We start from the raw sequence: 25,927 nt of genomic DNA, 5'->3' as shown, positions 1-25,927 counted from the left end.
CACAACATCTATCTCCTTTACCGTGTGTTGTCTTCATCACATATCTAGTGCATGTGTGGGCAACGTATCCCCAGTATTACCAGGTGCTGCTGCAGCTGCTCCCGGGCCGTCTCAGGCAGGCCACCTGTGGGTTTGGCTGCAGACAGCTGGCTCTCTGTCCTCCTCAGCCACTGCAGGAACTCCTCCAGCTCACCATGGAAACCCTCCGCCTGGGGAACCAGGGAGGAGGAAGGGAGAGAGGGAACAAGAGGGGAAGTCGCGAGTGGCGAGTTAATGGCAGTGCTTCAATCATTTGCCCCGTGGTTTTAGCTTTGTTAAGATTTTGTACAGTTTTTAAACCTTTACTTAACTGTGAAATAACCTATTTGCTAGTGCAACGTGATAATCATATTTGTACAAGATGGGAACTCATAATATAGAAATATAATTACAGGGAGGGGTAAGAAGAAATGGATAGAAATGGTGTCATTCCTTCATTTCGCTAAGCTCAGTTAGACAGTAACCAGGGCCTCTCTTCTCAGCCCAGGCCGCCTCGATCCTTCCTACCTTGTGCAGTGCGGCCTCTAGTAGTTTCTGCCGGTCCTGGGTCTTGAGTAGCAAGTTCTCCCAGCCGCGGTTGAGGTGGTCCAGCTGGTCGCGGAGGTGGTTGGCCTCCTCCCCGGGACTGGACTCCAGCAGCTCAGCCCCCGCCGCGTTCACCGTCTCCACCGTGGAGCGATGGGACAGCACGTCGTTCCTCAGCACCTGAAAGAGAGAGAGAGAGAGAGAGTTGGAGGGAGGGTGTGTTGGTTACACCACTCCAATGCAATAATTGATGTGAAGCAAGCGTTCTGGCTCAAAACGGCTTCCACGCATAATCTATAAGGGAAAATAAGAGAAGTGAGGGTGATACGGAGGAGAGATGAGAGGTAGGCTAATAAGACCAATTTCCCGACGGAGAACCTTCATTGAGAGGGCTTTTTAGTCCAGGATTGGCTTAATGTGGGTCTGGGAAACTGGTCATCTAGAAATGAAGGCATAAAGAAGAAACGGAGGATAAGTAAGAGTGTGGGAGGCAGAGACGTAGAGAGGTAGACGTACGTGGTGTCGGGCCAGTTCTATCTCGATGGCCTTGGGGTCAGAGTTGATGGGTCTCTGTGTGTCCAGGGTGGCGTGGGTGTGACTCAGCCAGGACTGCAGCTCAGACAAGGCATGCTGGAACTGACCTAGAGCCAGGAGAGCCCCTTCCAACTTATGCTGTGGGAAACAGAATAGGGAAAACAGTGGTTATTCCAAAACCATGTTGGATTGTATTGCATTGCAAGGTGTGATATAATGTAGATATCTGAGGTATCAATGTATTTTAATATCATCACAACAACTTGTAATGGTAGAATCTATTATGCGTGTGTAACCATAAAAAATAGTATCCATATTTCTATGTGTTTAACTGATAAACTTGATTGGGTTCACTACAACAGTGTGGCACTACTAGCCAACAGTGAGTCTGAGATCCAGAGGCCCGGAGTTCTGAAGTTATTCTTTTAGACAGGGGGCTGGAGAGCTAATGTAGCTCCTGCCCCTACTGTAAAATAGTTAGGGAGTCACTGGGTAAAACAGGCCAATGCATAGTTTGTGTACCTGTCTGTGAATGATCTTGTCCCCCAGGTTGTCCCAGAGGTGTCGGAGCTCCGTGAGGGGCTCCTGGATCATGTCTCTGTCGTTCTGATCCGAGACCTTCTTGAGCAGTAGCTCCCCCTGGTGGCACAGCTTCTCCATGTCTATCTGCTGCTGGTACACCTCCACCTTGTAGTGCTGCTCACAGGAGAGGAGAGGAGTCAGGCCTGCACTAGCAGTTCACTTAACATTAAAGGGATAGTTCACTTTTATGACCAAGAGAGTTTTTTAAGTACAATCATTATTATAAATATTTGGAGGATGATAAAAACATATATTGGAATATATTAAGTATACTATTTATATCGAAGCTACGTGACAAAAATCAATTATGATTCAAACCTTGAGCTCTTCAATCTGCTGTTTGACAGTTCCCAGATCAGTGCCCACAGTGGACATGTCACAGAGCTTGATCACTGTGTTGTCCAGGTAGTCAAACATGCCCTGCAACACACACACACACACACACACACAAATGAGTCAATCTAACTTCTGAAAACTATAATGCCGATCTATGTCTAGATACTTAGAAATGCCTCTACTTCACGACATGATACATTTCTAAGCATCTACTTTCTGAAATAACCAGTGCAATAAATACCAAATTATTTCATTCAAATGATTTAATTCTCATACACACTGAGCTAAAAGACTGATGCATTCTGGGACACTGACCTGCAATGCATCCTGGTACTGCACAGAAGCAGCCATGGCCTCCTCCAACCTCTCCATCCTCTCTCTCCACGTCCGGTCCAGGCCTTCCCAGGCGACATTCATCTGAGAAACGGACACAGAGAAGAGAGGAAAGATGAAGAAAGATGAAACGTATATCGCAATACAAATAGATAAAACACAAGAAAGACAACGCACTGAGTCCATTAATGATTATGTTCTCGATTGGTTTGATCCTGTCTTAAGTCTTGAAGTTTTTATCCTGTACTCCTCCTCACCTCGTCAATGGTCTTCTTGACCTCAGGCTTCTCTGTTTCTCCGCAGGCGAAGATGAGTTCAGCTCCAAGGGTTCGTACAAACTCCAGCTCCTCCCTCAGCCCATCTGTCTCGGCCTTGATGGCCTTAGAGAGAGACACAGAATTCATATTTGGACAGATCAGACAACCCAACAGTAGTCACAATCATCAGTAACTACCTCAGCTCAGCGGTAGGAAGGGGAGCGAATGTGCAAACTACAGTACAAATACATTGCAAACTATACAGGCCGTTACATACAGTGAAAGTCGGAAGTTTACATACACTTAGGTTGGAGTCATTAAAACTTGTTTTTCAACCACTCCACAAATTTCTTGTTAATAACAAACTACAGTTTTGGCAAGTCGGTTAGGACATCTACTTTGTGCATGACAAGTAATTTTTCCAACAATTGTTTACAGAGATTATTTCACTGTATCACAATTCCAGTGGGTCAGAAGTTTACATACACTAAATTGACTGTGCCTTTAAACAGCTTGGAAAATTCCAGAAAATGATGTCATGGCTTTAGAAGCTTCTGACAGACTAATTGACATCACTTGAGTCAATTGGAGGTGTACCTGTGGATGTATTTCAAGACCTACCTTCAAACACAGTGCCTCTTTGCTTGACATCATGGTCAAATCAAAAGAAATCAGCCAAGACCTCAGAAAAACAATTGTAGACCTCAACAAGTCTGGTTCATCCTTGGGAGCAATTTCCAAATGCCTGAAGGTACCACGTTCATCTGTACAAACAATAGTACGCGAGTATAAACACCATGGGACCACGCAGCCATCATACCGCTCAGGAAGGAGACGGGTTCTGTCTCCTAGAGATGAACGTACTTCGGTGAGAAAAGTGCAAATCAATCCCAGAACAACAGCAAAGGACCTTGTGAAGATGCTGGAGGAAACAGGTACCAAAGTATCTATATCCACAGTAAAACAAGTCCTATAATCGACATAACCTGAAAGGCCGCTCAGCAAGGAAGAAGCCACTGCTCCAAAACCGCCATAAAAAACCCAGACTACGGTTTGCAACTGCACATGGGGACAAAGATTGTACTTTTTGGAGGAATGTCCTCTGGTCTGATGAAACAAAAATAGAACTGTTTGGCCATAATGACCATCGTTATCTTTGGAGGAAAAAGGGGGAGGCTTGTAAGCAGAAGAACACCATCCCAACCGTGAAGCACGGGGGTGGCAGCATCATGTTGTGGGGGTGCTTTGCTGCAGGAGGGACTGGTGCACTTCACAAAATAGATGGCATCATGAGGTAGGAAAATTATGTGGATATATTGAAGCAACATTTCAAGACATCCGTCAGGAAGTTAAAGGTTGGCGGCAAATGGGTCATCCAAATGGGCAATGACCCCAAGCATACTTCCAAAGTTGTGGAAAAATGGCTTAAAGACAACAAAGTCAAGGTATTGGAGTGGCCATCACAAAGTGCTGACCTCAATCCTATAGAACATTTGTGGGCAGAACTGAAAAAGCGTGTCCGAGCAAGGAGGCCTACAAACCTGACTCCGTTACACCAGCTCTGCCAGGAGCAATGGGACAAAATTCATGCAACTTATTGTGGGAAACTTGTGGAAGGCTGCCCAAAACGTTTGACCCAAGTTAAACAATTTAAAGGCAATGCTACCAAATACTAATTGAGTGTATGTAAACTTCTGACCCACTGGGAATGTGGTGAAAGAACTAAAAGCTGAAATAAATCACTCTCTATTATTCGGACATTTCACATTCTTAAAAAAAAGTGGTGATCCTAACTGACCAAAGACAGGGATTTTTTACTAGGATTAAATGTTAGGAATTGTGAAAAACTGATTTTAAATGTATTTGGCTGAGGTGCATGTAAACTTCCGACTTCAACTGTAGCTACTAACATGCTGGCACCATCCCTTCATATGTATCCTCTTTATCTTCACAACTAATTCATATCTTCACTTTTTCTTACCCCCTCTTAGTGTGTTGTTTGGTCCCATATTCATACCACAGAAGACTATTCCTCCACATTTTAGCGTCTGAATATATTGCTATGCTTTCCTTGTATTTTCAATAGTGTTGCTACAAACATGCACTATGCATCCATATCTTTTTCTCCACCTTTTCCCTGTCTTTCAATAACCATTATCCCCCTTTACCCTCCTCTCTCTGTCAACCTCCATCCGCCTCTCCAAACGTACCTCTGCCCTCCTCTCTCTCAGTAACCCTCCATCCCCCTCTCAACACGTACCTCTACCCTCCTCTCTCGCAGTAACCCTCCATCCGCCTCTCCACACGTACCTCCGTCCTCCTCTCTGTCACCCTCTATCCCCCTCTCCACACATACCTCTACCCTCCTCTCTCTCAGTAACCCTCCATCCACCTTTCCACACATACCTCCGCCCTCCTCTCTCCCTCAGTAACCCTCCATTCACCTCTCCACACATACCTCCGCCCTCCTCTCTCCCTCAGTAACCCTCCATTCACCTCTCCACACATACCTCTACCCTCCTCTCCACACATACCTCTACCCTCCTCTCCACACGTACCTCTACCCTCCTCTCCACACGTACCTCTACCCTCCTGTCTCTCAGTAACCCTCCATCCACCTCTCCACACGTACCTCTGCCCTCCTCTCTCTCAGTAACCCTCCATCCACCTCTCCACACATACCTCTACCCTCCTCTCTCTCAGTAACCCTCCATCCACCTCTCCACACATACCTCCGCCCTCCTCTCTCTCTCAGTAACCCTCCATCCACCTCTCCACACGTACCTCTACCCTCCTCTCTGTAACCCTCCATCCACCTCTCCACACATACCTCCGCCCTCCTCTCTCCCTCAGTAACCCTCCATTCACCTCTCCACACATACCTCTACCCTCCTCTCCACACGTACCTCTACCCTCCTCTCCACACGTACCTCTACCCTCCTGTCTCTCAGTAACCCTCCATCCCCCTCTCCACACGTACCTCTACCCTCCTCTCCACACGTACCTCTACCCTCCTCTCCACACGTACCTCTACCCTCCTCTCTGTAACCCTCCATCCACCTCTCCACACATACCTCTACCCTCCTCTCCACACGTACCTCCGCCCTCCTCTCCCTCAGTAACCCTCCATCCACCTCTCCTCACATACCTCTACCCTCCTCTCCACACGTACCTCTACCCTCCTCTCTCTCAGTAACCCTCCAAACCCCTCTCAACACGTACCTCAGCCGCCTCTATCTGCTGTTTGATGAGTGAGGGGTCCACCCCGGGGTCCTCCAGCTCCTTGACGATGTCCTGCGAGTCACGGAGCGTGCTCAGTAGCGCCGCCATGTCGGCCCAGAACTTCCCAGCCAGGTCCAAGACGTCCGTCAGCTTCCCCTCCCGCTCCTCAGCCCTCTGCCGGATCTCATCCCACAGGGAGCGCAGACGCAGGAGACGGGAATGCACAGCTGGGAGGGGGAAGAGGGGAATGGGAGAGTTAGGAATGAATCTGGAAGTGTGGTGTTATTTGTCCATGCTTGAAAGGACAATTGTCACAATTTGCTATTAGCTATGTAAAAATGGATGGAGGAATTTTATGTAATAACAAGTTATTATTAAGTCCTGAACGTAACCATAACAAATGTACTTGCTTATAATTTCTGATGTTATTGCTGCTTTTGCCCCTTCTAGCATGGCCATCTAGTGACAACATCAACAGTGGAGTCTTTTACAGAACCAGTCAGTAGGCTTACACTCCCACTGCACAGAGCAGTCATTCATTGTTATAAAGTGATGTACTGAGACATTTTGGCGTGGGATGGCAGTGTCGCCATGTGTGCTGGGAGTCCTCAAAAGTTCTTCACTGTTTGTGAATCTCCACCTTTATGTTTCTGGGTGTCTGTATTTAAAATAAACTTTGTTGAATACAAAAATGAGACGAATCCGGTTTGGCAGTGGGATCATTGTAATACAGTGGGAGTGTGTGCATGTATTGTTTTCGCCCCTCTCCCTACACGGAGGTCCTGTGTATGAGTCATTGTCTCCACCTAGGGGTGGTTATGTGTGTGTATCCCTTTGTGATGCATGTATGTCCTTGTGTGACACAAGTACAATACTGGTCGAAAGTTTTAGAACACCTACTCATTCAGGGTTTTTCTTTATTTGTACTATTTTCTACATTGTAGAATAATAGTGAACACATTAAAACTATGAAATAGCATATATGGAAGAATCATGTAGTAATTAAAGTGTTGAACAAATCTAAATATATTTTAAGTAGCCACCCTTTGTCTTGATGACAGCATTGAACACTTGGCATTCTCTCAACCAGCTTCATGAGGTAGTCACCTGGAATGCAGGTGTGCCTTGTTAAAAGTTATTTTGTGGAATTTCTTTCCTTCTTGATGTGTTTGAGCCAATCAGTTGTGTTGTGACATGGTAGGGGTGGTATACAGAAGACAGCCCTATTTGGTAAAAGACCAAGTCCATATTATAGCAAGAACAGCTCAAATAAGTAAAGCGAAATGACAGTCCATCCTTATGTTAAGACATGAAGGTCAGTCAATACGGAAAATGTGAAGAACTTTGAACGTTTCTTCAAGTGCAGTCGCAAAAACCATCAAGCGCTACGATGAAACTGGCTCTCATGAGGACCACCACAGGAATGGAAGACCCAGAGTTACCTCTGCTGCAGAGGATGAGTTCATTAGAGTTATCAGCCTCAGAAATTGCAGAGCAAATAAATGCTTCACAGTGTTCAAGTAACAGGCACATCTCAACATCAACTGTCCAGAGGAGACTGTGTGAATCAGGCCTTCATGGTTGAATTTCTGCAAAGAAACCACTACTAAAGGACACCAATAAGAAGAGACTTGCTTGGGTCAAGAAACACGAGCAATTAGACCGGTGGAAATTTGTCCTCTGGTCTGGAGTCCAAATTGGAGATTTTTGGTTCCAACTGCAGTGTCTGAGACGCGGTGTGGGTGAACGGATGATCTCTGCATGTGCATTTCACACCTTAAAGCATGGAGGAGGTGGTGTTATGGTGTGGGGGTGCTTTGCTGGTGACACTAACAATGATTTATTTAGATTTCAAGACACACTATCATTTGTTTTTCAACAGGACAATGACCCAACACACCTCCAGGATGTGTCAGGGCTATTTGACCAAGAAGGAGAGTGATGGAGTGCTGCATCAGATGACCTGGCCTCCACAATCACTGGGCCTAAACCAAATTGTGATGGTTTGGGATGAGTCGGACCACAGAGTGAAGGAAAAGCAGCCAACAAGTGCCCAGCATATGTGGGAACTCCTTTAAGACTGTTGGAAAAGCATTCCAGGTGAAGCTGGTTGAGAGAATGCCAAGAGTGTGCAAAGCTGTAATCAAGGCAAACGGTGTCTATTTGAAGAATCTCAAATATATTTTGATTTGTTTAACACTTTTTTGGTTACTACATGATTCCATATGTGTTATTTCATAGTTTTGATGTCTTCACTATTATTCAACAACTTAGAAAATAGTAAAAATAAAGAAACACACAGAAATGAGTTGGTGTGTCCAAACTTTTGACTGGTAGTGTATGTGTGAGTGTTCATCTGTGTGTGTGTTTATAAGTGTGTATATGTAAGTGTACCTTTGTGTGTGTGTTTCAGGCCCTTACCTTCAGCGGCAGGATCATCGTGGGCTGCTCTACTGATGAGCTCCTCGCCGCGGGCACACAGGGCAGAGAAGGAGGGCAGCAGTTTGTCTAGCTCCAGCCCGGTAGCCTTGTGCTCAGCCAGCTGCTCCCGGATCTTATCCGCCTCCGCCGCCACGGGAGAAGGGGAACGGAGGCGCTGCACAGCCCCTTCCAGGGTCTCCAATAGGGGGTCCATCTTGTCATGGAACTGGGGGGGTGTTAAGAAGAGAAGGTGGGTTGCGTGACTAATAGCTGCTTTATGCTTGATCCAGCAATGCTGTCCAGAGGCTCTGTATGGAGGGTGTGACGCAAATGCAGTGCCTCCAGAGCGCCATAAGACGATGCCGCGTGCCTCCCAATTTCTGTAACAATGCAGAGGGCTCCGTATAGCTCCACATTGACATGATTGGTCGGTGGGAGGTCCTGTATTAACACAAACTCACTTCCTTCACAGCGGCTCTTCAAAGTGCAATGATGTATGAACGGCCTGTCTTCTACAGAGACCGTGTGGCAGTGAATGCTGTACAGCCACTGTTGACAACGGATTGCCCATGCAGAGCCTTTTAAGGCTTTCATTCTTATTATTATACATACTTATACAGTGGGGCAAAAAAATATTTAGTCAGTCACCAATTGTGCAAGTTCTCACACTTAAATAGACGAGAGAGGCCTGTAATTTTCATCATAGCTACACTTCAACTATGACAGACAAAATTAGAAAAACAAATCCAGAAAATCACATTGTAGGATTTTTAATGAATTTATTTGCAAATTATGGTGGAAAATTAGTATTTGGTCAATAACAAAAGTTTCTCAATACTTTGTTATATACCCTTTGTTGGCAATGACAGAGGTCAAACGTTTTCTGTAAGTCTTCACAAGGTTTTCACATACTGTTGCTGGTATTTTGGCCCATTCCTCCATGCAGATCTCCTCTAGAGCAGTGATGTTTTGGGCTGTTGCTGGGCAACATGGACTTTCAACTCCCTTCAAAGATTTTCTATGTGGTTGAGATCTGGAGACTGGCTAGGCCACTCCAGGACCTTGAAATGCTTCTTACGAAGCCACTCCTTCGTTGCCCGGGCGGTGTGTTTGGGATCATTGTCATGCTGAAAGACCCAGCCATGTTTCATCTTCAATGCCCTTGCTGATGGAAGGAGGTTTTCACTCAAAATCTCACGATACATGGCCCCATTCATTCTTTCCTTTACACGGATCAGTCGCCCTTGTCCCTTTGCAGAAAAACAGCCCCAAAGCATGATGTTTCCACTCCCATGCTTCACAGTAGGTATGGTGTTCTTTGGATGCAACTCAGCATTCTTTGTCCTCCAAAGTTGAGTTTTTACCAAAAAGTTCTATTTTGGTTTCATCTGACCATATGACATTCTCCCAATCTTCTTCTGGATCATCCAAATGCTCTCTAGCAAACTTCAGACGGGCCTGGACATGTACTGGCTTAAGCAGGGGGACACGTCTGGCACTGCAGGATTTGAGTCTCTGGTGGCGTAGTGTGTTACTGATGGTAGGCTTTGTTACTTTGGTCCCAGCACTCTGCAGGTCATTCACTCGGTCCCCCCGTGTGGTTCTGGGATTTTTGCTCACCGTTCTTGTGATAATTTTGACCCCAGAGTGTGTGGAGTCCCAGATCGAGGGAGATTATCAGTGGTCTTGTTTGTCTTCCATTTCCTAATAATTGCTCCCACAGTTGATTTCTTCAAACCAAGCTGCTTACCTATTGCAGATTCAGTCTTCCCAGCCTGGTGCAGGTCTACAATTTTGTTTCTGGTGTCCTTTGACAGCTCCTTGGTCTTGGCCATAGTGTGACTGTTTGGAGGTTGTGGACAGGCGTCTTTTATACTGATAACAAGTTCAAACAGGGGCCATTAATACAGGTAACGAGTGGAGGACAGAGGAGCCTCTTAAAGAAGAAGTTACAGGTCTGTGAGAGCCAGAAATCTTGCAAATAAATTCATAAAAAATCCTACAATGTGATTTTCTGGATTTTTCTTCTTCCCATTTTGTCTGTCATAGTTGAAGTGTACCTATGATGAAAATTACAGACCTTTCATCTTTCTAAGTGGGAGAACTTGCACAATTGGTGGCTGACTAAATACTTTTTTGCCCCTCTGTATGTATTCGGAGGGGACATTTTGACAGTGCGAAAATGCAGAGATCCTTCCCGAAAAATACCACGTCATTTTGGATACTTGGAGGGTCATGTGATTCAAGATGTGGGAGTACTATATATGTATTTACTAGACATGAATAAAGTTTACTTCGTTAGGAATACTGGGCACAACTTTCAAAATCAGCACAAACTATTACCACAGCCTCACTAAGTGGTGGGTGATAAAGATGATATGGTAGTCTTTGGTAAATAACAGCATTTGAGCAATGTCAAAACGGGTAACATGGACTGGAACAGAGAAGAGGACAAGCCTAAAGCTACTAAAAAGGACAGGAATTGCCAATTCACAAAAATGTCAAAAACACACTAACTGAGAAAGAGGAGAGACATTGGACAAAGTATACTTGGGAGGTATAGCGGGTTGTCTCAGCCTAGACACAAGGTTCACGCAGGAAGGAATTCTAATAACTAAGTCACGTTGTGATCGGTTGGCATCAGTAATAGAGTACAGGTCAGTCAGTGGTCTTACCTCTACCAGCTGGGTGATTGCAGTGAGCAGTGACGACGGATGGAGGAAATTGTGGGTGAACACACACACAGCACATCCACAATGGGTGAGAGGCGGGATGGAGGGATGGATGGAGCAAACCAGGGAGGGAGGGAGGGAGGGATGGGGGAGTGCGAGGAGAGGGGGAAATGTCAGGCACAAGGGAGGGGGTAGAGAGGTATGGAGGTCGGTCGTTTAGGAGGAATGAAAAGAGAGAGAGAGGGAGGGATGCATAGAGAGAAGGAGTGGGTGATATGGTCCATTAGGGATGGGAGGTGGAGAAACAACACATTGTGTTAGATCAGTGACATGCACACACTCTGGCCAAGCAATATCAACAGCAGCAACAATCAGCTTAGCACTCCGCGATAATCAACCTGTGGCTCATGACTTATGAGATGACGTGCTATGAGAGAGCATTTGACAAGAGAGCTACTGAAATAAAATGTGACTGTTTCTTACGGAAATATTTACTGACTACAAGTGTAGCAATGAAGCTGTGTAGCTTCAGCAAACAGAGACTGCTACTACTCTACTATCATATTATGACCAAGACCTTTGAAGATCACGGCAACATCTCTTGGAGTGAAATAATAAGTCAACATGGTCTAGTTCTCTTCCAATCTGATGGAAATGAGCAAAAAGAGACAGAACAGCTCCAAGTAAAGGAGTCCAATGCACCATCACACTATAGCTTGAGCATTGGTCACAGAAATCCCACGACACTACAGCCAATGCCTAACACCTTCACACTGCTCTTCCACTACAGACTGGAGTGGTAACGTTACATGGACCTCGTCCTGCCATTAGCAGACTTCCAAATATGGACACAACAAGGCTTACGGCATCCATATAAGGAAGTCGTCAGATTTCCTCATATGGATGCCGGAAGCTTGGTTTTATCGGGGTAGCAAATCGGCAGACACAAGCTTCAACAATTGACACACTTTCGAGCACCAAACCGATTTCAAATTCACTTTTACAAAACCATACCTGCGCAGACTGAGACACAGCCTCGTCCAGGGTGGCGGCGCGACCCTTGACCTCCTCCTTGATGGCCGCGTAGCGTGTCTCGGCGTCGCTGTAGCGCTGCCTCACCGTGGCCCCCTCCTGGTGACTCAGAACGGCCAGCTGGGGGCCGATCTTCAGCAGCTTGTCGATGTGGGGCTTGTGCTCCGCTATGGACTCCCTCAAGAGCTGGACGAAAGATGGAGGGAGAAAGAGTGGAAAATAAGTAAAGAGGAAGATGGACAGTGTGAATTAGAGAGTGGTACAGGTGGAGTACCACAGAGAAAGAGGGAGACAGGAAAAAGAAAAAAAGAAAGTAGAAGTGTTAGGAACTCATTCGACATGATACATCTTTTCACGAGGACATTAGTTAAAATACAGCAATTAGAGCCTCCTCCTCACCCTCATCTGCTCCTGTTGGAGTCGCAGGGCCTCGGTGTCGATGGCAGGCGGGGGCAGCTGGGCGATAAGGGTCTCCGTCTCCCCCAGCCAGGGCTCCAGCTCCTCCTGGGTCTCCCAGAAGCGGGCCACCAGGACCTGGGCCTGCTCCAGGGCTGAGAAACGCTCCTGGTGCCGCTGGCTCACCACTTCGTAGCGGGCAGTCAGCGAGTCAGTCTTCACCTGAGGAGAGCGAGGGGAAGAAAAGAGGTTAGAATGGTTCACATTTGGTAACTAGGCAAAAACCACTGGAATAGTTCACATTTTGTGTACTAATATTGTAGGCTTTTACATCAAGCACAAAACCCAATATTTCCCTCCTTGTTTATAATATTTAATAATATTATAATATGAATATAACAAATACATAAGTCATGTCATTTGATTTTCCTGTGAATTAACTTTTCTTAAATGAGTCATTGCATACAGTATGTTACAAAAGGCGTCTTGGTCTGCCTTTCACCATTCTCTCGGACTCCCTGCATTTCTCTACCCTCTTCCGCGCTCCCTAAACCCTCTCCTTTGTCCCCCTCTCCTCACCACCAGAGCGTCTCTCTGCTGGTCGCTGCACGTCTCCAGGATGTCGTCCCTGGTGTGGAGTAGCTGGTCCACGGTGTCTTTGTGTCGGATGATGTCGATATTGAAGGCCCTCTGGACCTGTAGCTGGGCCACGGTGACGTCAGGCTCCAGACTCAGAGGACCCAGGGAGGATAGCTTCCTCTCCGTCTCTCCAGCCCAGGTCAGCTCCGCGTCCACCGCCTCCTCATACTGAGGCACAGAGAGATACACACAGTTAGCACCGGCACACTCAGGCTCCCCATACAGACAGAGTGAGACGTTATTAGCATTTACAGCAGCGTTAGCTGGTTGGCATTACACACAGCCACCTAAATGCTAACAGAAGACTAGAGGGAAATGCCACAACATTAGCGTCATCCTCTTGTTGACAACATCAGCAGAAACCTCACGGATTTCTTCTAGACAAAGATCGACCCAGAGAATGAAGCTATTCAACTATTCAAATCCTGAACTTATACAATTTGGCCCACCTTTGACTATCAACACCCTCATCCACTGTAAATGTATACGATCCCTAAACGGAGTACCAACTGTGTCTGTCTGTGACCAATAAACGTCGATTTCATTTAGTCACATTGCAGTACCTGTTGTGACCTCTGGACGGCAGCCTGTACCAGCTGTACCCGCTGGGTTATGGTCTCGTCCGCCGCTCGGTAGCGCTGGTTGGCGTCAGCCACCAGGCGGTCTAGGCCCTCGCGGGCACGCCAGGGCACCAGGTCTAAGAGGGCACTGCCCACCTCGTTGACCGTGTCCAAAACCAGACGTTTCTCCGCCGACACACACTTCAGCTCCTGGGAGAGAAACACACGCACACAGATTGAGTATCTTCAACTCAAGATATAAGTCCTACTTGCGCTACAGTGTTAAAAACAAATCATCGCAAGAGAGGAAAAAGGAAGTTATTCTTCAAGAATCATTGGGTAAATCATTCATTGAAATGACCACTGAACATTTGCAGACTGCAAATATATTTACACAATACACGGTATATTCACAGCATATTTGTATAATAAACTGTTAAGAAAACATCCCCTGGGGGTTTCCCGAGTGGCACAGCGGTCTAAGGCACTGCATTGCAGTGTTGGTGTCGTCACTGGCTCTGCCCGGGAGTCCCATTAGGCGCCGCACAATTGGCCCAGCATCGTCTGGGTTAGGGGAGGTTGTGGCCAGGGGTGTTTTACTTGGCTCATCGCGCTCTAGCGACTCCTTGTGGTGGGCCGGGCGCCTGCAGGCTGACCTTGTTCATCAATTTAAAAGGTGTTTCCTCCGACACATTGGTGCGGCTGGCTTCCGGGTTAAGCAGGAGGGTGTTAAGAAGCGCGGCTCGGTGGGTCATGTTTCAGAAGACGCATGACTCGACCTTCGCATCTCCCGGGCCGTTGGGGAGTTGCAGCGATGAGGCAAGATCGTAATCCCGAAATTGGGGAGAAAAAAAAAACGTCCCCTACCTTCTGTCTGTCCTGATAGGCTGGCGTGGCGTCGGGCTCCATGACGTTGAGCTCCGCCTCCACCTTGTCTAACCATTGGTTGAGGTCGTCGTGGGCGCTGGCGAATCGCGTGCTCAGCTGCAGGGCCTGCTCCAGGATGCGGAGGGCTTTGCTGCTCCCGCCCGTCATCTCAGCGTAGCGAGACTTGATACCGTCCAGCTTCTCCTGGATCAGCAGAACTTCCTCACCTGCAGGGGTGAACAACATATATTCCTTTATAAAATGACATGTCCCGGAACAGTTCTGGCTGTTTGGCTAGTGAGAGATGGTTAGATGTGGGCTAGGGGAGAGCTGGTCCAGAATCAGGGAAGGGAGATTAGTAGTAGTATCCAGAGTTAGAGGTTGCACTTTACCGGTGGTTTGCTTGAGCAGGGCTTGTCCGTTCTTGACGGCCTGGTCAACCTGCTTCTTCCTGCTCACTATCTCTTCATTCAGAGACTGATGGGGGAAGGTGGAGAGAAAGAGAATGAACACCTTATAGAGCAGTGGTGTCAAACTCATTCCATGGAGGGCCTAATGTCTGCAGGTTTTTGGTTTTCCACTTTTAATGAAGCCCTAGACAACCAGGTGAGGGGAGTTCCTTACCAATTAGTAACCTTAATTCATCAATCAAGTACAAGGGACGAGCGAAAACCCACAGATACTCTGCCCTCCGTGGAACGAGTTTGACATCCGTAGAACGTAATACGAGTCATTCCTATTGCTACTCAATGTCTAGACAGTACTAGCCAATACAATACTTCCTGTGGTGGTGCGGTAGTATCCTACCACTCTGTGTTAATGAATAGCTACTCCCTGTCTAAACCATAGCATCGTACCAGTGTGTGCTTGTGCTGCTGGGTGAGGACCCCTGGCTGGTAGCTCTGCACAGACACCTGTCCCAGCCGCTGGCCCACCTCAGCCAGCCAGTTGAGCACCTCCACCTCATCCTCCCCAAACAGCTGGGCATTGGCCAGGGCCTGCTCCAGCATGACGGCCCTGCATTGGCACCAATCACTGAGCTCCGAGTGGCCTAGCCGCACCGCCCCCACACGCTCCCTCAGCCAATCGCGGTCGGCCGCGCAGCTGAGGGGCGCCAGGGATTGGCCGAGGGCCTCGAGGCGGTTGACCTCGGATCCTCTAGAGGAGACGGACTCTTGGACGGCCTGGGGTGGTGTGTGCGGAGAGGGGGAGGAGTGAAGGAGAACAGAAGAAAAACATAGGGAACAAATAAAGGATAAAATGAGGATGCAGATGAGAAATCATAATGAATGAGAAATCAGAAGGAACGAATGAAAGCCAAATATGTATGATAACTTACAAGAAAAACATAAAATCATAAACAACAAAAAAGGTTCAATGATATCAAATCATATCAAAATGTTGAGGGGAAAATTGTTGAGCCTGGGCTTCCCTTTCTTTCTCTCAATGGAAAGTAACCAGTCGTGTATTCAGGTACCATCCTCTTGTCTCCCTAGTTTCATTCCAGAGACTTAAACCCTCATTTCTGTCCTTATTCACCTCTTTTCCTCAAAGGAAACCGAAAACGCAACCCGTGTTTCGAGGGGGACACGTTACCTTGTGACACCGTCAACCACGTTACCTTGTGTTTTGTAATCTGTTGGGTGATCTTGGAAGTCTGGGTTCCCATGGGCTCGACGGTGCTCAGGCGTCGCTCGGTGGCACTCAGCCACTCTCCAAGAGGCTCCACCGCCTCGTGGAACTGAAGTGCCAGCGCCTGCAGATCCTCCAACTGGCACTGCCTGCAGAGGCGGGAGGAGAAGGGAGAATAAGGGAGAGAGGGGGTGAGCGTTTGGGTCGCCTTTGTATATCAACGTCTTATCGTGGATCCAAATAAGGATTCAGACACGACAGTCAGGAATGTGTGGGTTGTGTACTGCAGTAATTGTAATGCATTCTGTAGGTAGGCTAGTGTATGTGTGTGTACTATGCATGCATGTTCACTATGCATGGGTAAGAGTCTTTCTGTGGTGTTGAGATGTCGTCACTGACTGTGGTGCATGTACGTGATGAATGATGACCGGTTATATCAACTCCTATGTGTAGTGTGTCCATACAATAATGTACGTTACCTTGCTCTGGCTTTCTCCAGCAGCTCGTCCCATCTCACTCCCAGACTCTCCAGCTGTTTCTGGATCTTGTCTTTGTCCTGTGTCTCGGCCGTAGCTGCGATCCTCTCTCCCTCTCCCTGGATCATCTGAACAGTGGCTCTGCGGTCGTCCAGCAGTCTTTGTAACAGCTGGAACATGAGAGACAGAGACGGGACGTTCAACACCACAAATAATACCAACTCTCATACTCTTTGTTCTGCATGTATATTCAAGACCAGAAGAGTCGCTGATTCTAGGATTTCGGTGTAAAACAGTTTATTTATTTTATGTATTCGTTATTTTACCAGGTAAGTTGACTGAGAACACATTCTCATTTGCAGCAACGACCTGGGGAATAGTTACAGGGGAGAGGTGGGGGATGAATGAGCCAATTGTAAACTGGAGATTATTAGGTGACCGTGATGGTTTGAGGGTCAGATTGGTAATTTAGCCAGGACACTGGGGTTAACACCCCTACTCTTACGATAAGTGCCATGGGATCTTTAAAGACATCAGAGAGTCAGGACACCAGTTTAACGTCCCATCTGAAAGACGGCACCCTACACAGGGCAATGTCCCCAATCACTGCCCTGGGGCATTGGGATATTTTTTTTTTTAGACCAGAGGAAAGAGTGCCTCCTACTGGCCCTCCAACACCACTTTCAGCAGCATCTGGTCTCCCATCCAGGGACTGACCAGGACCAAGCCAAGCTTCAGAAGCAAGCCAGCAGTGGTATGAAGGGTGGTATGCTGCTGGTGGCAAGTTGGCAGGATAGCTAGAACATACTTCACATTCAATACCGCAATGTTTTGCAGTGTTCCTCAACAACACAGTATCTCAAATATCAGGCCACCCCGGTTGTGACGACGTCCACGATGAGTCGTAGCTCAATTTGGCAGTACTTCCCTTTCTGAACCCCTTCAGTGGCGGACGGAGACACGTATGACAGAGTGGCGGGGCTGAATCCGCCGCGCTCCTCGACACACAAACACGGGAAGTGTTCCAGATAGAGGGAGTGCAGACATTGTGTTTTCTTCAGCCTCTCGGTTTCTCTGAACATTGTAATCCGACATCTGTGTTAACTGGTGTGTGTTGAATGCCAACCAGACTGGCAGACTCATTTGAGCTTTTCCTCTGCCAAAACACCCAGATAATTAGGTGTGTGAGTGTTTCCCTTTCACATGTTATTTGTCTCTTGGTGAAAATAAGGACAATTGAATAACAGTAATAGCCCATTCTATTATTATCTATGAATAAATAAAGTTCAAATATATGAATAAATTAAGCTTGTTTAGCTTAAGCTTGTTTTTATGCAAATCTAGGTTCCACATGTCTCTAATGCCCAGTAAATGAATTAGTATCTGATATAGGGAAAAGACCTGGTATTAAAATAAAATATATGTTCCTCACTACAACTCTCTCCATCTAGATACTCATCCCTGACTCCATCTATCCCTTTCTCCACTCATCCCTTTCTCGCTCACCTTCTGTTCCTGGATCTGGGCCTTGACCACTCTGTACTCGGCTGACGGGGGCTTCTGATTGGCTACCAGTTCCTCCGTGTCACTCAGCCAGCTCAGAAGAGGCTCCAGGGCATCCTGGAACTTCCCACAATGCAACAGAGCTTCCTGCAACTGGGCGATGCGCTCTGCAATCTGGTCAAGGAACAATGCAGTGAGTGAGGGGGGACAATGACTGTATTGACATAGACAGGTATACATAGACAAACATAAACCTGGTTCCTTACAAACCCATCATTCCATTCACGCATATCAAACAAACGTAACACGTAAAATGCATACTCAGTCAGACACAAACGCACGCACGCACACACAAACCATAGCACAGACATACCATTACAGTCAGACCGATGGATAGATGGTCAGACAGACAGACTGACTTACCCTCTTGTTGAGGGAGTTCCATCTGAGGTTGGTGGTCTCTAGGTCATGCTCCAGGGCCTGGGTGTCTGTGTGTTTGGCTGCACTCTGGATCAGGCCCTGGCCCACCGCGTTCACGTGCTGCAGCTTGGGTTGAATGCTGTCCACCTGCTCCCTCTCCACCGCCTGAGAGAATGAGAGAGAGAAGAGGGAGGGGGAGAGAGAGGAGAGCGAGAGAGATAAAGAAATGGAGGGAGAGAAGAGAGATATGGAGAGAAAGCGAGAGAAACAGAGGGAGGAGGAGAAAGAGGGAGGGAGGAGAAAGGGATTATAAGGATTAGAGTGCTGGAAAGTAAGGGTGGCTAGAAAAGAGGGAGTTGAACACACCCTTCACCTGTCTGGTCACATTACTCAAACACACACCGCCATCTAGGGCTGGAGACACAGCATGATGGAAATGGGCGTCCAACTCGAAAGAAAACCAGCTCAATGTCCTGAAATCAAATATGGGGCTTCAATGCAAAATGGCTGCTTTCCCATAGAGCTGTATAGAGATTACAGGGATCTGAAATTAGCCATGGTGGTTCCCAATGGTAGAGATGCCAAACCTCGGGCCACACACACACACAAACACACACTACAGCCCAGAACTGGCAAACACACCCATAGACCAGAACTGGCAAACACACCCATAGACCAGAACTGGCAAACACACCCATAGACCAGAACTGGCAAACACACCCATAGACCAGAACTGGCAAAGCCTAGGGGCCGGGACAAAATAATTGCTCTGAGAACAGTGGGAGGAATGACTGGAAGAGAAACAGAAGGACTAGTTGTTGACATCGAGTCGACGACGTGGACCCCAGACGCTCACGAAAACTGTGTGCTCTCATTCTCTGTGGCCGACGTCAGTAAGTAATTTAATCGTGTTAACCCTTGTATGGCTGCCGGCCCAGACGGCATCCCAAGCCTCAGATGTGCAGACAAGCTGAGTGGAGTGTTTCTGGACATATTCAATCTCTCCATATCACAGTCTGTTGTCCCCACTTGCTTCAAGATGTCCACCATTGTTCCTGTAACCAAGAAAGTGAATGTAACTGAACTAAATGACTATTGCCCCGTAGCACTCACTTCTGTCATCATGACGTGCTTTGAGAAGCTAGTTAAGGACCATATTACCTCCACCTTACGCGACACTCTAGACCCACTGAAATTCGCATATCGCCCCAACAGATCCACGGACGATGCAATCGACATTGCACTGCACACTGCCTTATCCCACCTGGACAAGAGGAATACCCCATTTAGGAATTGAGTACATCGATTACAGGTCAGCCCTCAACACCATAGTGCCCTGAGAGCTCACCCCTAAGTTCAGGGCCCTGGGTCTGAACCCCTCCTTGTGCAACTGGGTCCTGGACTTCCTAATGGGCCAACCCAATGTGTTGAAGTTAGGCACCAAAACCTCCGCCATGCTGATCCTCAACACGGGGGCCCCACAGGGGTGCGTCCTCAGCCCCCTCCTGTACTACCCGTTCCCCTATGACGGCGAGGCCACGCACATCTCCAACTCAATCATCAAGTTTGCTGACGAGAACAGCGGTAGGCATGATTACCAACAACGAGCCCCGGGAAGAGTGGTGCAAGGAATATAACCTCTCCCCCAACTTCAACAAAAAGGAGCATGTCATGGACTACAAGAGAAAGCAGAGAGCACGTCCCCATCCACTCCGACGGGGTGATGCTTCTAGTTCCTTGGCTCGCACATCACTGACACCCTGAAATGGTCCCTTCACACAGACAGTGTGGTGAGGAGTTTAAGAAATGTGTCTTGGTCCCCTCAGACCGTCGCAAACTTCTACAGATTCACCATTGAGCGCATCCTGTGGGGCTGTATAAGCACCTGATATGGCAACGTCACCGCCTGTAACCTTAATCCACATCATCGGCGCCCGGGGAGCAGTTGCTGCCTTGCTCAAGGGCAGAATGGCAGATTTTTCCACTTTGCCGGTCCTGGGATTTGAACCAGCGACCTTTCGGTTACTGGCCCAACGCTCTTAACCGCTACCTGCCGCCACTTATATATGTGTATATGTGTGTGTATATATATATAATATATATATATATATATATATTCCTGTATCTGACATTGCTCATTCTTTTATATATAAATATATGTTTTATTTCTGGATTATGACATGTATTGTTTTGTATTTTATAGATAGGTATTACTGCACTGCTGGATGTAGAAACGAAAAGCACTATGCTGCACTTTCGATAACATCTGCAAATCTGTGTATGGGACCAATAAACTTTGATTTGATTTTGATTCAATTCAAATGAGAGAAATACTAAGACAAAGGAAGTGCTTTGAACTATTGTTTGCCTTATAACGGCAATGTAGGCACAAAACCGTTGAGTTGCATTTGTGAGAAGGAACGATGGGGAGGGGGACTTCTATGAGTTAGAGTTTTGTCCTCTTTTGAGCCTCATCTAAGGTCATTGTTTTTCTACACCGTATAATCACCTAGAAGCGGTTGTGTGGAGGCCTGCCTTTGATCTTGTTCTATAATGAACGGTTTTATTGGATTCTGCTCATCTGGAGTAAATATTGTGTGAAAGTGCTGCTTTTCCACGCCAGGAGATGAAGTGTAGGAGTTTGAAAGAAAACAGGGATGCTAAAATAGAACAAGATGTGTCTTGGATTGTGTGTGTCACAGCTGTGTTGCGGTGATGGGCCTCCTCCCTGCTTCCAACAGGAAGTCTGACTGCCTCGACAACAATGAGCCTCAGCCATGACCCACTCCACCCTATCCATATCCCGGACAGTGTGTGTACTCTGTGTATTTGACTGAATGAACGTGTGTGTGTGTGTGTGTGTACGATGCTGCACGTGTCCAGACCCCTATTCTCATCCTTCTCTCCCTCCCCTCCCCCTCTCTCTCTAGCCAGGTCAAAGCGGTCGACTCCACTAAACCAGAGCTCGGAAAATATCTTGGATGTTTCTCATTCCTCCCCACCTCTTGAAGCATGGCAGTGGATCAACAGTCACACACACACTCCCTTCCACCCTCCTTCACATTTCCCTTACTTTCGTCACTCACTCCTAACCCCTCACTTTCCCCTCCATCCCTCTCCAACCTCAACATCCCTTCTCTTCATGAGCTACCCTCGCCTCCCTCTTGACCAAAACCTCAACCAGACATTGGCTTTCTCACTTGAACCACAATTCAGTTTACATGGATTTCTTTTCATTCAATTTTTTACGTTTCTGGCTCTAGCCAGTTCCACCTCCTGGCTCAAAAGGAGAAAACTGGATAAAACTCAAACCTTCTACTACATGTGTGACATCTCACTCAGTCTCGAATACAACGGGGTGTGTCTAATCCAGAATGCTGATTGGTTAAAACCGCATTCCAGCTGGTGTCTATTTCACAAGTTACCACCGGCCAAACCAATGACGCTGAAATGCCCATTTACTCGGTTCCATCTCACTGAGCAATCCACTGTCTCAGACAGGAAATGTATAACAAGAAGCTCCACTATAAAAAAGCATCTAGACATTATCTTCCATTTCTTTAAGATAAGCATTTGGTTTCCAACAGCAGAGATTTGTATAAACCTTTGCTGTCTGTCTCTCCGACTTCTGACATTTTGTTTCAATATTGAATTGCGATTTCCACCCTCCCATATAAAGTGAATGTACCCGAAGGAGCCAGACAGCAAATTGAGCTGGTTGTCATAGCAACACACAAAACTTGTTTTCAGTTGACTAGCTAAATCGATACTTTGTTGCGGAGACTAAAATGGATGAGTGGAATTTGTTGTTATATTTTCAGCGGCATGACTATGGATGAAGGGGGAAAGGGAGATAGCAATAATACCCAGGGCATGCAGACTTGGAGGATACTGCATTGAATGACGGCAGGTAGCCTAGTGGTTTGAGCGTTGGGCCAGTAACCGAAAGGTTGCTGGATCGAATCCCCGAGCAGACAAGGTACAAATCTGTCGTTCTGCCCCTGAACAAGGCAGTTAACCCACTGTTCCCTGGAAGGCCATCACTGTAAATATGAATTTGTTCTTAACTGACTTGCCTAGTTAAATAAAAGGTTCAATTAAAAATGTATATAAATATGTAGAGAAACGCTGTAACGGGAATAAGGGCTGTGGCGTTGCTTTGAGGGCTGGCTAGCAGAGAATAAAAAAGTTGTTGGCTTCAAAAATGTCACTAAGGAAGAGTATAACAACCTTCTCCGACAATTTCATGTAAATGTACTCCGGAGTGGGTTCAGCTGGTTCCTAAATGACCCGCCCATCGGTCACAGCTGGTGCCTTATGAAGGACACTGAATTTACCACCTCCAATCAGCTAATAAGGCAAGGAAAGGATATCAAACAGCCACCCTCCCATCACCGATAAGGACATGGCCCAGCTCCAAAACTCCCAGGCTCTGAATCCCAGGTCACCAAGAGGTCTGGTCCAGAAAGAGTGGTTCGACCTCCAGTTACATCTGGGTCAAACTAAAGCCCAACCCATTCCTCGTAAAAACAGACGAGAACGGTCTAAGGTATGTTGTTCAAAGTCTGTTTGTGTTATTTCTAAGTTGCACCCGTAATTAGGCTACTGGAAAACTATATTATAATAATGCATTCTCTCTCTCGGATACGCCACTCTCGCATATAACGAGGCCACAAAGAATCATCTGGACCCAAGGGAGAGGGGCAGGGAGTCCAAGAGGGGATGTATGTTCGAGCAGCCAGGGAACCCACTATGCCCGGTGGCATCACTAGAGAAAAATCTATTGAAATGCCCAGAGAACGCCCTTAAATTTGATCTCCAGGGAGTGTGTATCGGGGACTCGATCTGGTAGTCAGAGTCAGAGCCGATGGGCGTGAACTATCTGGCAGCACTTCTACCCAAGAACTGCTGGGCAGCGGGAACAACTACATACACAAATCACAGCATCAGGACCACGACAGTCCAGAAACTGGCCAATTCTGGTTTAGAAGCGAGGGAGCTACTGGCGTCCATCACTGACACAGAAAACGCCGGAGCAACATCCTGGCCGAAAAACAAAGACAACAATGCAGCACCATCAAACACCCAAAAGGCTGGAGCAAGGCAGCAGCAGTAATAGTAGCACAGACCCCGATGCACCATCATCTAGGGGAATGTACAGATACATGTGACAAACAATAAGTAGCTATAGCTATGTCAGCTGTGGTGGATAGCAAATAGAATGTATGGTTTCATTTATTAAAATCCACTCAAATGAATGTCATGGAATGTGTGTCTTTTGTCTGAGCAGTGTCCTGACAAGACAGCGCATCTTCTCTGCCAGGCAAAGTCGTGCATCATAAGCTAACTACAAAACAGCTTAAACAAATGCAAACGGAGCTACTTTGTTGTTATTCTGACTGCACTTTTTGACGTGACTGTAACTTACCCGGAGTTGGCAAGCTAGCAAGCTTGAAAGCAAGGGATAAGAACATTGCCAGTCCGCTCTAAAAGTTCCATTGCCATACTACTGGGTCGCGTCTATAGATACAGAAGACAAAGCCTGAACGACTGGGTCGCGTCTATAGATACAGAAGACAAAGCCTGAACGACTGGGTCGCATCTATAGATACAGAACACAAAGACTGAACGACTGGGTCGCGTCTATAGATACAGAAGACAAAGCCTGAACGACTGGGTCACGTCTATAGATACAGAACACAAAGACTGAACGACTGGGTCGCGTCTATAGATACAGAACACAAAGCCTGAACGACTGGGTCGCGTCTATAGATACAGAACACAAAGACTGAACGACTGGGTCGCGTCTATAGATACAGAACACAAAGACTGAACGACTGGGTCGCGTCTATAGATACAGAACACAAAAGACTGACTAGATGTGTGTCAGGACTTTATCTTGTGGAAGGATGAAATAGTATGAATCAAAATAATGTTTTTAATGAAAATATGTCGATCATTATTTGAATATGTTGGTAGCCCGTTGTATAATTGTGATAATGCCCGAGAAGCCAGGGTTTGGATGATATATTGGCACGGTTTGCCGGCCTTTCGACTTCGCCTCGGGCCTAACAACACCCGCGCCAATATGTCCTCCAAAACACTGGCTTCTCTGGCATGATCACTTAATCACCTTGCTCTCCAAACACCAAAAACCACAAGAACTCACTAAACACTGAAGTGTTAAAACAGTGTGTGTCAGCACGCGTGTGTGTGTACACGTGTTTGTGTGTGCGTCGCATGCATCCGTGGGCGCGCTCGAAGTCTGTGTGTGTCAAGTCCATGTGTGTGTTCCCATGCGAGTGTACATGGAGCTGACCAGCTAACGCAGTACAGCAGCGAGGCAGCAGTCTTCATGGCTGGTGTCCAGCGCCAGGACCAATCACCACCTTAAATCATGACAAACGGACAAGCGCCAGCTAACGTAAACAACCACCGTCTGATTCAACTCCATTCACCTCCAGACTGGAACTAACGTCACGGCCAATATTGCATGCAGACACACCCGCACTATAGACCAGTATGAACCGCAGTGCCAACTAGATTAATGACACGAGTTGGTTTCCCACCGACACTGCAGACCAAGCCACATACTTCATTCAAAAACTTTATCCACAAATGGACAGTACAGGGACTGAAGAGACACAGCCATTTTACACACCTTGTATTGCAATTTGCACTATATATTATGTATTAGATCTAGATATGATGTGTATGGACTGACATGCAGGCTGTGTGTGACGTTTTAAATGTGTGTAGTTCAGTCCTTGTTCTGTACCATGTATTGTGTCATGTTTCATGTGGACCCCAGGAAGAGTCGCTGATGCTTTTGCAGCGGCCAATGGGGATCCTAATAAACACCAAATAGGGACAGTGTAACAGACTACTGTTCAAACCCAACACGTGTATACATTCCCTTACTGTGTATAGACAGCTTGTCCACATGCTACTGAGAAAGCCGCAGTGGGCCTATTGACTTACATAAATAGAGTGGGACTAATCTGATGACTCTTCTGAGAGAACTACAGTGAGACAATATCATTCCCCATCCAAATCAAGGACAGGGATAACAGCCCTTTACTCTGTCTCCGACTTCCCTATCCTCCCTCGTTCCCGCTCTTCCTGCCTTTGCGCTGGCCTCTCACTCTCTTCCCGTCTCTCTCCATCCTTATCCCCCCGCAGTTTCCTTTTCAGTAGAAGGATCTATTTTTTTTGCCCTGACCACCATGTTAGAATATTGCAGTAGTTTACGATGGTCAGACCAGGCAGTGCTGAATTAATCAATCATCAAAGTGGTAGAGAAACATCCTTTTTCATGATAGATTGCACTTGAAAAGGAACCCAAGCACAAGCTCATTTCTGCACTCGGGCCATTGTGGCCTTAACCTCGCCGCGCTCTCGCGCTCTCGCGCTCTCGCTCTCTCCTTCACCCCTTTCCATATCTCTTCCTTTTCCCCTCATTCTCCCCCTCTCTCGCTCCC

General features: G+C 46.9%; 1 protein-coding gene across 33 annotated transcripts in view; it reads right to left on the bottom strand.

Annotated features, from left to right (window-relative positions):
• The window catches only part of LOC110487604 (microtubule-actin cross-linking factor 1), a 251,689-nt gene that overhangs the window by 21,110 nt on the left and 204,652 nt on the right, over positions 1 to 25,927 (bottom strand). For 25 of the 33 annotated variants that reach the window (XM_036971072.1, XM_036971087.1, XM_036971081.1 and 22 more), the window contains 21 exons: positions 18,450 to 18,611; positions 18,030 to 18,200; positions 16,527 to 16,693; positions 16,037 to 16,196; positions 15,273 to 15,599; positions 14,808 to 14,892; positions 14,416 to 14,642; positions 13,552 to 13,758; positions 12,929 to 13,156; positions 12,353 to 12,571; positions 11,936 to 12,139; positions 10,925 to 10,933; positions 8,250 to 8,475; positions 5,829 to 6,055; positions 2,607 to 2,729; positions 2,332 to 2,433; positions 1,999 to 2,100; positions 1,621 to 1,794; positions 1,081 to 1,236; positions 547 to 744; positions 81 to 209 (listed from right to left, as the gene is read on the bottom strand). In XM_036971072.1, coding sequence (XP_036826967.1) covers positions 81 to 209; positions 547 to 744; positions 1,081 to 1,236; positions 1,621 to 1,794; positions 1,999 to 2,100; positions 2,332 to 2,433; positions 2,607 to 2,729; positions 5,829 to 6,055; positions 8,250 to 8,475; positions 10,925 to 10,933; positions 11,936 to 12,139; positions 12,353 to 12,571; positions 12,929 to 13,156; positions 13,552 to 13,758; positions 14,416 to 14,642; positions 14,808 to 14,892; positions 15,273 to 15,599; positions 16,037 to 16,196; positions 16,527 to 16,693; positions 18,030 to 18,200; positions 18,450 to 18,611 — 3,603 coding nt within the window. The remainder of the gene's footprint in view (positions 1 to 80; positions 210 to 546; positions 745 to 1,080; positions 1,237 to 1,620; positions 1,795 to 1,998; positions 2,101 to 2,331; positions 2,434 to 2,606; positions 2,730 to 5,828; positions 6,056 to 8,249; positions 8,476 to 10,924; positions 10,934 to 11,935; positions 12,140 to 12,352; positions 12,572 to 12,928; positions 13,157 to 13,551; positions 13,759 to 14,415; positions 14,643 to 14,807; positions 14,893 to 15,272; positions 15,600 to 16,036; positions 16,197 to 16,526; positions 16,694 to 18,029; positions 18,201 to 18,449; positions 18,612 to 25,927) is intronic. The other 8 variants (XM_036971073.1, XM_036971103.1, XM_036971104.1 and 5 more) reach the window with 3 other exon arrangements.

Source organism: Oncorhynchus mykiss, chromosome 32 (assembly GCF_013265735.2).
Source record: "Oncorhynchus mykiss isolate Arlee chromosome 32, USDA_OmykA_1.1, whole genome shotgun sequence".
Classification (NCBI taxonomy): domain Eukaryota; kingdom Metazoa; phylum Chordata; class Actinopteri; order Salmoniformes; family Salmonidae; genus Oncorhynchus; species Oncorhynchus mykiss.
The sequence above is the reverse complement of the archived record's forward strand: the minus strand, read 5'-3'. Positions and strand labels throughout refer to the sequence as shown.